General features: G+C 43.5%; 1 protein-coding gene and 1 long non-coding RNA gene across 4 annotated transcripts in view; one reads left to right on the forward strand and one right to left on the reverse strand.

The window, feature by feature from the left end:
• Positions 1 to 12,913, forward strand: part of dock1 (dedicator of cytokinesis 1) — a 472,808-nt gene that overhangs the window by 294,845 nt on the left and 165,050 nt on the right. For all 3 annotated transcript variants that reach the window (XM_068002361.1, XM_068002362.1, XM_068002363.1), the window contains one exon: positions 1,721 to 1,815. In XM_068002361.1, coding sequence (XP_067858462.1) covers positions 1,721 to 1,815 — 95 coding nt within the window. The remainder of the gene's footprint in view (positions 1 to 1,720; positions 1,816 to 12,913) is intronic.
• LOC137340086 (uncharacterized) overlaps positions 1 to 12,913 on the reverse strand; it is a 46,662-nt gene that overhangs the window by 26,821 nt on the left and 6,928 nt on the right. The window lies entirely within an intron of this gene.

Genomic DNA, 12,913 nt, shown 5'->3' on the forward strand with positions numbered 1-12,913 from the left:
GCAGTGTGTACCATCCACAGGATGCACTGCAGCAACTCGCCAAGGCTTCTTCGACAGCACCTCCCAAACCTGCGACCTCTACCACCTAGAAGGACAAGAGCAGCAGGCACATGGGAACAACACCACCTGCACGTTCCCCTCCAAGTCACACACCATCCCGACTTGGAAATATATCGCCGTTCCTTCATTGTCGCTGGGTCAAAATCCTGGAACTCCCTTCCTAACAGCACTGTGGGAGAACCGTCACCACACGGACTGCAGCGGTTCAAGAAGGCGGCTCACCACCACCTTCTCAAGGGCAATTAGGGATGGGCAATAAATGCTGGCCTCGCCAGCGATGCCCACATCCCGTGAACGAATAAAAAAAAAGTTATTCAGGGCCTTAGTGAGACCACATCTGGAGTATTGATGCAGTTTTGGTCTCCTTAGCTGAGGAAGGATGTCCCTGCCATGGAGGGAGTGCAACGAAGGTTTACCAGACTGATTCCTGAGATGGCAGGACTGACGTGTGAGGAGAGATTGGGTTGACTAGGCCTATATTCACTAGAGTTTAGAAGAATGAGAGGTGATCTCATTGAAACATATAACATTCTAACAGGACTAGACAGACTAGATGCAGGGAGGATGTTCCCGATGGCTGGGGAGTCCAGGGTGCTGAGTTAGACGATCAGCCATGATTATTTTGAATGGCGGAGCAGGCCCGAAGGGCCGAATGGCTTACTCTTACTCCTATTTTCTGTGTTTCTATGTTTTTCTATGAGTGATGGCCTAAACTCAGAGCAAAGCTAAAGATAACGACAGAAAGATTTGCATTTAAAAAGCACCTTTCACAACCTAAGGACATTGTAACCTTTACAGCCAATGAAGTATTTTTGAAGTGTAGTCACTGTTGTAATGTAGGAAATGCGGCAGCAAATATGCGCACAGAAAGGTCCTACAAGCAACAATGTGATAATGACCAGATAATCTGTTTTACTGATGTTGTTTGAGGGGTAAATATTGGCCAGGACACTGAGGAGAACTAGCCTGCTCTCCAATAGTGCCATTGGATCTTTCCTGTCCACCTGAGAGGGCAGAGTGGGCCTCGGTTTAACGTCTCATCCGAAAGACCATGCCTCTGGCAGTGCAGCACTCCCTCAGTACTGCACTGGAGTGTCAGCCTAGATTTTGTGCTCAAGTCTATGGAGTGGGCCATGAATGCACAACCTTCTGACTCAGAGGTGAGAGTGCTACTACTGATCCATGGCTAACACCAGCCATGATTCAGAAATGAAGCATGTCATTTCATATTATGCACACCAGACTCAGGAACAGGAAAGTGCAGATCTGGGAAAGACTCCGCAGTTCGTCTGGCTGATCACTAACTCTAATACCCATTATGAAATATAGTGTTTAGAATAAAGTGCTTGTTATAATTCTAATATTGTAAGCATGATGCATGACGACATAGAGTGCAGAAATGCTAAGAAGTGATTGGGACATTAAAATATGATTTTCAATTGTTTTAATTTGAAATTTGAAGTTACGAGGTTGAAATTGGGAGAGCATTTTCGAACAAAATGCGCTTAAAATTATACTTTTAATTTTGTGAAGAAAATATTTAATGTTATTGTTCAAAAACTGCTATAATGCAAGTTGCCTGTTTGCTCATTTATCAGTTTGTAATGCAGCAGTCTTGACCGTCCTTTGCAAAACAATGACAATTTGCACTCTGTTTCAGGACTTTTTGATGGAGACATTCATCATGTTCAAAGATCTCATTGGAAAGAATGTCTATCTCGCTGACTGGGTTATAATGAACATGATGCAAAATAAGTAAGTATTGAGAGAAACACTGAACCATTACTGGGATATTTCTACTCCGTGTTTGGTCTATAATTTCACTTTTTGCCTGGAAACAACAACTGAGATTAGAAAACCAACATCTCAACATGCTAGTTCATTTAAATAATTTTGATATTGGTTTTCAGTCTTATATGGGATCATTTTGCAAATTCACTGATTATTGGCACAAAAAAGGGTTTGAATTCTTACAAAATGTTGATATCTTTTTAAAGAAAACAAAGTTAGATATAATTAACTTCTGCCTTGCTTTTCTATTATTTCTCTCTTAATCTGTTAAATGCTTACTGCTGTTGTAAATTGAATTATCTTCACATTAACTTACTGGTCTGTGTCAATCTTAGTGTTAAATACCAGATGATATTTAAAATTTACTGTGTCATTCACCATCTTGCAGCAGCCAAATAATTCTGATTCAGTGCACTGAATCTAGATCTTTCAGGCGTTCATGTTGATGTGGTTAGACCTTTGTGTATTGAATTCATTGTTGGTTGAGAAGGAAAATCATAAATTGAGACAGTTATATTGTGTTTATCTGACTGAAATAGATTACAGGTGGAAGTTGGTGAAAAGCAATTTGCATCTCTAGTGCTTTAAGAAGCCTCTTAGCATTTTCCTTCTGACAATCGGTCACACAAATGCAGGAACCTATCATCCAGAAGAATTGTGTTTCTAGTCAAAAATTGGAGTTGCTACTGAGATTAACTTTCAGGAAATAGTGCATGAATATTTTTATTTAAAATGTTGTATGTGGGCAAAGAATTCCGTGGACATGTGAAGCACTCGTTGTTTGAATAGGGGACATATAACACGAGTTATTAGTTTACTAAAAAAGAAACTACCTAGGATACGAGTGATGTGGGCAACAACTCCTCCATGAAAGGATGGCATGGGGAAATATGATTTCCATTCCTAATGAAGACTTTCAGTGGTTAAGGAGGGGATACTCACCCTGTGGCACTGCATATGCATTGCCCACCCTTATAACTGTTCACATTGCCCTCATAGCTTTTTGTACTGCCAACTTTTGTGAGTTTGGTCTTAACATTCATTCAATAGAGATCAACATCATGAGATATTTTAAAGTTAGGGAAAAGCATTCACCATTGTGGTCATTTTTTAAAAAGATAAAATTAATTCAGTAAATATTATCTTGGGTTATTTTAGGGAATGGCTTGTGTAACGGGAGACCTTGAGCACAGTTCTTCAGTGTGGAAAAACCAGACATGCTATCCTGAACCCTCCTCCTTATCCATTGCGAATTATCCAAAGGTGCTCGACCCATTTTAATCTGAACACGTGGTATTATTCTGAAGGGTTGGACTTTGTCTCATGGGGCGCTGGGTTTATCACAGCTGTTAATTTATCAATTGGATGTGAAGAAGTCTCGTCTAATTGGTGGAACCTTCGGCACTTTGAATCTGGGCAGCTGACAGTGTATGAAGAATGAATCAGACTGAACTTCACATGTAGAGTGAAAAACTGCTTTTTTCTGCAGAGATTGGTTCAGTTAGTACCCTGTGATACACAGGAATTCTGGGATGACCCTTTGTATGACTCAGTTAACCGGGGATCTGATCAAATAGATTGAGATTCAACCATCCGGGGATGTGTACATGAGTGATGGGCTGAACACAAGAGCATAGCTAAAGAAAAAGACAGAAAAAATTGAATTTATATAATTCCTTTCATGACTTCAGGATGTCCAAAAGCATTTTACAACTAATGAAGTACTTTGGAAGTGTAGTCACTGCTGTAATGTAGGAAACATGGTAAGCAATTTTTGCACATCATGCTCCCACTTTCAAGCAATTAAATAAATGACCAAATCATCTGTTTTAGGTGTTGATTGAGGGGTAAATGTTGGTCAGGACACTGGGAGAACTCCCCTGCTCCTCTTCAAATAGTGCCATGTGATCTTTTACGTCCACCAAAATTGGGAGAGCTGTCCCACAGACTAGTCAAGCAACAGACTGACATAGCCATACTCTCAGAATCATACCTTTCAGCTAACGTCCCAGACTCTTCCATCACCATCCCTGGGTATGTCCTGTCCCACCGGCAGGACAGACCCACCAGAGGTGGCGGTACAGTGATATACAGTCAGGAGGGAGTGGCCCTGGGAGTCCTCAACATTGACTCTGGACCCCATGAAATCTCATGGCATCAGGTCAAACATGGGCAAGGAAACCTCCTGCTGATTACCACCTACCGTCCTCCCTCAGCTGATGAATCAGTCCTCCTCCATGTTGAGCACCACTTGGAGGAAGCACTGAGGGTAGCAAAGGCACAGAATGTACTCTGGGTGGGGGACTTCAATGTCCATCACCAAGAATGGCTCAGTTGCACCACTGCTGACCGAGCTGGCCGAGTCCTGAAGGACATAGCTGCTAGACTGGGCCCGCGGCAGGTGGTGAGCAAACCAACATGAGGGAAAAACTTACTTGACCTCGTCCTCACCAATCTACCTGTCGCAAATGCATCTGTCCATGACAGTATTGGTAGGAGTGACCACCGCACAGTTCTCGTGGAGATGAAGTCCCGTCTTCGCACTGAGGACACCATCCAACGTGTTGTGTGGCACTACCACCGTGCTAAATGGGATAGATTCAGAACAGATCTAGCAGCTCAAAACTGGGCATCCATGAGGCGCTGTGGGCCTTCAGCAGCAGCAGAATTGTATTCCAGCACAATCTGTAACCTCATGGCCCGGCATATTCCTCACTCTACCATTACCAACAAGCCAGGGGATCAACCCTGGTTCAATGAGGAGTGTAGAAGAGCATGCCAGGAGCAGCACCAGGCGTACCTAAAAATGAGGTGCCAACCTGGTGAAGCTACAACTCAGGACTACATGCATGCTAAACAGCGGAAGCAACATGCTATAGACAGAGCTAAGCGATTCCACAACCAACGGATCAGATCAAAGCTCTGCAGTCCTGCCACATCCAGTCGTGAATGGTGGTGGACAATTAAACAACTAACGGGAGGAGGAGGCTCTGCAAACATCCCTATCCTCAATGATGGTGGAGTCCAGCACGTGAGTGCAAAAGACAAGGCTGAAGCGTTTGCAACCATCTTCAGCCAGAAGTGTCGAGTGGATGATCCATCTCGGCCTCCTCCAGATATCCCCACCATCACGGAAGCCAGTCTTCAGCCAATTCGATTCACTCCACGTGATATCAAGAAACGGCTGAGTGCACTGGATACAGCAAAGGCTATGGGCCCCGACAACATCCCAGCCGTAGTGCTGAAGACTTGTGCTCCAGAACTAGCTGCGCCTCTAGCCAAACTGTTCCAGTACAGCTACAACACTGGCATCTACCCGACAATGTGGAAAATTGCCCAGATATGTCCTGTCCACAAAAAGCAAGACAAATCCAATCCGGCCAATTACCGCCCCATCAGTCTACTCTCAATCATCAGCAAAGTGATGGAAGGTGTCGTCGACAGTGCTATCAAGTGGCACTTACTCACCAATAACCTGCTCACCGATGCTCAGTTTGGGTTCTGCCAGGACCACTCGGCTCCAGACCTCATTACAGCCTTGGTCCAAACATGGACAAAAGAGCTGAATTCCAGAGGTGAGGTGAGAGTGACTGCCCTTGACATCAAGGCAGCATTTGACCGAGTGTGGCACCAAGGAGCCCTAGTAAAATTGAAGTCAATGGGAACCAGGGGGAAAACTCTCCAGTGGCTGGAGTCATAGCTAGCACAAAGGAAGATGGTAGTGGTTGTTGGAGGCCAATCATCTCAGCCCCAGGGCATTGCTGCAGGAGTTCATCAGGGCAGTGTCCTGGGCCCAACCATCTTCAGCTGCTTCATCAATGACCTTCCCTCCATCATAAGGTCAGAAATGGGGATGTTCGCTGATGACTGCACAGTGTTCAGTTCCATTCGCAACCCCTCAGATAATGAAGCAGTCCGAGCCTGCATGCAGCAAGACCTGGACAACATCCAGGCTTGGGCTCATAAGTGGCAAGTAACATTCGCGCCAGATAAGTGCCAGGCAATGACCATCTCCAACAAGAGAGAGTCTAACCACCTCCCCTTGACATTCAACGGCATTACCATCGCCGAATCCCCCACCATCAACATCCTGGGGGTCACCATTGACCAGAAACTTAACTGGACCAGCCATATAAATACTGTGGCTACGAGAGCAGGTCAGAGGCTGGGTATTCTGCGGCGAGTGACTCACCTCCTGACTCCCCAAAGCCTTTCCACCGTCTACAAGGCACAAGTCAGGAGTGTGATGGAATACTCTCCACTTGCTTGGATGAGTGCAGCTCCAACAACACTCAAGAAGCTCGACACCATCCAAGATAAAGCAGCCCGCTTGATTGGCACCCCATCCACCACCCTAAACATTCACTCCCTTCACCACCGGCGCACTGTGGCTGCAGTGTGTACCATCCACAGGATGCACTGCAGCAACTTGCCAAGGCTTCTTCGACAGCACCTCCCAAACCCGCGACCTCTACCACCTAGAAGGACAAGAGCAGCAGGCACATGGGAACAACACCACCTGCACGTTCCCCTCCAAGTCACACACCATCCCGACTTGGAAATATATCGCCGTTCCTTCATTGTCGCTGGGTCAAAATCCTGGAACTCCCTTCCTAATAGCACTGTGGGAGAACCGTCACCACACGGACTGCAGCGGTTCAAGAATGCGGCTCACCACCACCTTCTCGAGGGCAATTAGGGATGGGCAATAAATGCTGGCCTTGCCAGCGACGCCCACATCCCATGAACGAATATAAAAAAAACGTGAGAGGGTGGACGTCTCGGTTTGACGTCTCATCCAAAAGATGGCACCTCCAACAGTGCAGCACTCCCTCAGTACTGCATAGAAATGCCAGCCTAGATTATGTACTCAAGCCTCTGGAGTGGGGCTTGAACTCACAACCACAGAGCCAAGGCAGACAGCTAGGGAGTAAAGCTTGCTTACCTACCTGAACACTCCATGATGACATTAGGATAAGGAATAAAGAATATTTTGGTAAAGTTCTGAAGACAGTTTCATCAGACTGATAATAAATTGGTTATGGAGCTCTCTTTGCAGCCCCCTTCCCACCCATACAGTAATTGTAAATGTATTCCTAAATCTGCCGTAGATAATTGTATTTTTCGTGTGATGAAATGTCATCCTTCAAATATATATTGTTACAAATTGGATAGCCAGGTGGTGAAGGATAGACTTCTAGAGCCTAGTCTTCAGTTGCTTCCAAGTCTTCATTCACAGAGATCCACATTACACCCACACCACACCCTAGATCAGCTCTGTTATAAATGGATACAAAAGAGTTCCCAATTGATATACACCATCTGAATACAATTAACATTAATTGATATAAATTGCATTGATACAATTAACACATATCTGCTGTTTGTGTGTTATAGCAAGTGTGCACACAGATAGCAAGTGAACTACTTCCCAATACCTTGCTTAGTGTCCTGTCCCCTTACCAGGGGAGTACATTCCCGGCCCACTTTTGATGTGCTCTTTGCAGCTATACTGTTTGTTAAATTTTGTGGCACAACATATCATGTTTGAAGTTCCTTTGAGGGCGGGAGTATTATTCCAGGAATAAGCAGTAGCTGTTCAAAATCATTAACTTCATATTTAAATTATTTTATAAGACTAGATTAAATTACTGACCAGTTGTTGGTGGCCCTTCTGGTGAATGATGGTATTGTGAAGAACAGTAACTAGTGGAGATTACAGATTATAAGTGCACACAACCGGCAGGACTGGACCACTGATAGCACTCAGGAGCAGGCCATGACCTTGGAGATAAGAGAACCAGAAGGGCGTATTTTGTTGGCAGAATTTCACTACAGCTATAGCACAAGAAGAATTTACTGCCATGAACATTACTATTCAAGAGAAAGCAAGTCAAATGTTGACCCTCATTCCACTGCCAGCAGGAGAAAGTTTGCAGGCATTAACACAACAAAGGCCTCTATCAATTAAGGCCAGTGAGTGGGAAAGCATTCCTTCATTTTAAAAATCTTGAAAATGGCACAGTTGTATAGACTCTCCATCAGGCTCCTTTTCTTAAATGGATCTTAGCCCGGTGCTATATAAATTCATGTACCGAATTTTTGAGTTCTTGAGAGCTAAAAAGATCCCATTTGGAAGACAGCCATGTTGATGTGTTGGTGCCATGAGCACTGTCAATGAATTATAGAAACTAGCTGTTGAACTGACTTGAGGACAGGGCCATCTTCAGATTGCACCTAAAATTCCTTCACACATTTATCCCAACTGATGCATATGGACAATTTTGAAGACCTCCTGATTCTATCTTTAGAAATTGCAAATAAAATAATTTCCACAGCATTACATTTTCCTACTGGATAACCAGTAGTTTTTACTCCCTTCATGAGAGTTCTAGGTAGAGTAGTGGATGTAAATAGCCTGGAAGCATTTAAGAAACAATTGCTGCAATCGTGGGACTTGAGGACCTTTTTGGATGGATGAATTAATTCATAACTATCTTGTGATCAGGCGGATTATTATAAATAATCATTGCAAGTTCTAGAGATAATATAAGTTAATTAAATTTAATAAATCTTCTTCATGTTTACTTATAAAGTAGCCATTTATTGATTGTGCCTAGTTAATTTCTGCCGACTGTGCACCAATAACCGCTTCAATTGATTGTGGTGTCAGCGATCTTTAAATTGTAATATGTTTTGGATCTGAGATCATTTATAGTTTTTGACAAATTATTTAAATAGACAGAATTATATAAAATGTATAATTTAATTGGCATCCTTCACTTCACACCCCTAATAATTATCTTGCATCTTTTGCTTCATCTTATTTTCATAAACATATCAAATGTGATCATACTGATCTCTCTTCAAAGTAATATCTATACAAACATTACACTAAATGTAAAAATCAGCAAATTTTGTATTTTCATTTAGGTGCTGAAAGTATTCTTGCTATTTAGTTGTTCATAGAATCATGGAATGTTACAACACAGAAACAGGCTATTCTGCCAATCAAGTCTGGCAGTGTTTTCCTCACATCAGCTACTTAGTCTAATCCCACTCTCCTGCTCAGCCCCCATGACCTTTAATATTCCACTTTTTCAAGCAACAATCTAATTCCATTTAAAAAGTACTTATGAATCCTGCTTCAGCACCACCATTTTGTGCCAGTGAATCCCACCTTCTAACCATCCTTTCTGTTTAAAGAATTATTTTTTTCCTAATTTCCCCTTTAATTCTTTGTGATTATTTTAACTTGTGGTTTCTTATCACTACCTTGCCGAATAATAGAAACAATTTAGCACTGTTTATCCCATCATAATTTTGAAGACTTCTTGAAAGTCACTTCTAAAACTTTGAAGACAGACTGAAAAACTTGGTGAGACGAGGCTAGATATAAATAGTTACGCTGCTTTATTTTGTAGACAGCAAGTGAACATACAGAATAACAATTAAACTTAGCTCAATTTCACTTCTGTCCTTGAAAACATTGGGGTAATATAATAAACCACATGCCCTGCCTGTCCCTTTCATAGGCTAACCTATTTTTGGCATTACGTTTCTTTCAGACTAATAACTACAAAAATTAACCTTTTGCATTTTTAACTCCCAGATTCAGATCAAGGGTTGTATCTCATTAACCTCTTTTTAAAATATAGCAACTCTGTGTCTGCTGCTCTCTGCTAACTGTGAACCCAGGAAGCAGACAACTTTCTGGGCAGGGATTAGTCAGTAGGCCTGCCAACCAAGCTGACGATCCATTCTCCCAGCTGTATATGCTCCAAAGACACCTCATGCTGTCCCCATATGAATAGAATTATCCTCATCACAATGATTGTTAAAATATCTTTGGCCACCTGAGACAGGAAGATGAATTGTTTAACATCGCCGGTCATCCTGGCTCAACAGGCTTTCATACACATTTTCTAAATCCAGCAGCCTTTGACCTTTCTTTTTGAAGCTGTGAAAATTCAATTTCTCTCTTTAAGGGTTGCGTTTTAAAATAAAGAACTTGCATTTACATAATGCCTTTCATGATCTCAGGACGTCCCAAAGCGCTTTACAGCCAACTGAGTACTTTTTTTTTTACATGAAGTCACTGTTGTAACATGCAAGGTCCCACAAACAATAATGAGATAATGATCAGATAATCTGTTCTAATGATGTTGGTTTGGGGATAAATATTGGCCAGGACTCCTCTTTGAAATCCACTATGGATCTGAGAAAGACAAACCAAAGTATTTTTTTCATGGTGAGAGCTGTGGAGGAGCAATGGGATGTAGATATTCATGTACACAAATCACCTAAAAGCCAGTCCACAGGTACAAGGGCAATCTAAAAGACTAATGGAATGTTCGTCTTTATCTTAAGGAGTTTGGAATTCAAGTGAGGATGTGATACTTAGATTGTACACAGCCTTGCTCAGACCCCATCTGAAGTACTGCGTTCAGTTTTTGATACCGAACTTCAGATATATTGGTCTTCGAAGGAGTGTGTGTAGAAAAATGTACAAACTACTGATTACACAACTTCTGTAATCTTTGTTATATTCTATAAACTTGGGATGGCATATTAAGTGGAGAGAGCCAGTGCCTTTTCTGATTCTAATTAGAACATATTCTTCAAACAAAAACACTGATTGGAGAGAAAGCCTCTATAACCTGTGTTTTGCTAACAGTTAGAAAATGTAAACATTTTAATTACGGACATTGGTGAGAAAAAGAGTTTGAGTTATTGAATTTTGAAAGCAAATAAATCCTTTTTGAAGGAAATTAATTGGGGGGCAAGGGAGGAGGGAAATAAGTTTAGAGTGAGGAGTTTCTGGTCTCTTGCCACCTACCTTTGGGGAGCGAGTGGAAATGAGGTGTGAGTGCAGTAGCAGGGGAGAGCAAAGCAAGGGGAGGAGAGGATGCAGCTTTCAGAAAGGTGCAGAGTTAGAGATAATTATGGGAGTAAAGGGATGGTAGGACGGGGAGGGGCAGTGGAAAGGCAAAGGGGTAAGAGGTATGAAAGGGGTGTGGGAGTGGAGGGCAGTATGAGTAATAAGGGGTAGAGAGTCACTGAGACCTGGAGGCCACATTTACCCCAGAATCCCTACCTCAAATGTAGCTTGCAGCCATTGGCAGCTTCTTTCCCTGACAGACTACCCACCACCTCCAGGAAAGAAGAAAAGGAGATGGGGAGTGAATCAGAAGAGGACAGGGAGAAGCAGAAAAGCAGTTAGGGAGAGAGAAGAGAAAGACAGGAGAAGAGGAGACTCGGAGAGTGAAACAACAACACAAAGACAACATAGGCAAGAGAGAGATCATACTCACCAACTCATCATGTGGAAATCCACTAGTGTATATGTGTATATATATATATATATATATATTAGCCTCAAGGTGGGTAAACTGGTGGGTAGGTCAACCCTAGCTCTCCCTCACCTCTAGTAGATGAATCGAAAGTATAGCTGGTCGTGGCCAATGAGTTGGTTACCAATCTACCCATTGGATTGGGAAATGATGCATGGTGTGGGGAGAAAGTAGAAAATATAAATGCAGCAGTTCCCATACTTAACAAATAAATGCTGCATGTAAGATATGATGACTAGCACCAAAATATAATGCAGTGCCAATTAAGAGAGTTTAGGTTATTACTAAAGTTCGATTGCTTTCTTGGTATTTTTTCCTTGGTGTACTCTATTGATGCCAATTCTTCAGTGCTACATCAAAATTTTTAGCAAGACTTGTAACATATTGTTTCCACCATATTGCTCAAATTCAGGGATTACGGCCTAAATTTTAACTATGAGGTGGGACCTCAGCAGGGGTGGAGGGGGTCAATAAGCGGGTGGGAAACACGGAAAACATTTCCGAGGTGTTCATGAGCGATCGCGACTCAATTGAAGCCGCTTAACTGAACTCCCGGGTTTCGGGTCCTCAAGCTGCGCAGCGGGCATGCTGTGCACCCGCATGACGCGGTTAAAACCCACTATTGAAAGGGCCACTCCAACAATGCATTTTGAGGCGAAAGGAGGCAAAATGAGTAAGGAAAGTCCCAGAGCCAAGCCAGCACCCAGGTTCTCAGATGCCGCCCTGGAGACATTACTGGGTGCTGTGAGAAACAGGAGTGAGGTCCTACATCCACCGGACAGGAGGAAGAAACCTGGTTCCGTCACAAAGAAGGCGTGGCTGGCGATGGCAGAACAAGTAAGCGGCAGGAGTATGACGTCCTGGTTGTGGCTGCAATGCAGGAAGAGGTTCAATGACTGACCTAACAAGGTCAGGAAAAGTGAGTACAGTTACTGATTCACCTGCATTCTGTAGTGAACATTACTCCTCCCTCTCCCCTCCCCGCCCCAACACTGCCCTGCAAAGCATACTCCATTACATCACTCCTCACACCCACTTAAGGCTCAGTGTCAAGTTGCCTTCACTTTCTGTGCACTTCTTCACTCCCTCCCCCCCACCCCCCCCCCACCCCCAAATTTGTGCGCCCACCTCTCCCACTCACCCCAATCCTGATGCAATGTGATCAATCTGTCTGATAGTCACCCTCCCATGCATCAGCTTCATTGTCATCCTGACCCAAAGCAATGCATCCATCGGGTGACCACATAATCCTCACTCACTCACACACCTGTACCTTCTCCCGTTGTAGGAGAAAAGAATGCAAAATGCAAGGGAGAGGAGTCGGGCTGGAGGGGGACCTCCACAAATAGTAGCCCTCACAGAGGCAGAGGAGAAAGCCTTGGAGATAAGTCGTATGGTGGAGCGCCTGGCCGTCGGGGTTGCCGAGACTGACACCCCGCAAACGTCTGGTGACAGAACTTTAACATCCCTCACACACAACATGGTTTGATGTTATCAGTAATTGATCTGATGCACACCTCAGTATGCTCATCACAACATTATTCCTGTGATGATTCTTAATCGTCACAGAACTGAAGAAGTGGACGAGAGCGATTCCTCTGAGAAGCTCCATGTCTCTGAGGGCGCACAGTCACATCTTAGTGAGCCCTGCACCAGCGCAGATACTCACACCTCAGTGGGTCCTATTAGAGAGGTAGCTGGGTTGTCAC

Source organism: Heptranchias perlo, chromosome 21 (genome assembly GCF_035084215.1).
Source record: "Heptranchias perlo isolate sHepPer1 chromosome 21, sHepPer1.hap1, whole genome shotgun sequence".
NCBI classification, from domain to species: Eukaryota; Metazoa; Chordata; class Chondrichthyes; order Hexanchiformes; family Hexanchidae; genus Heptranchias; species Heptranchias perlo.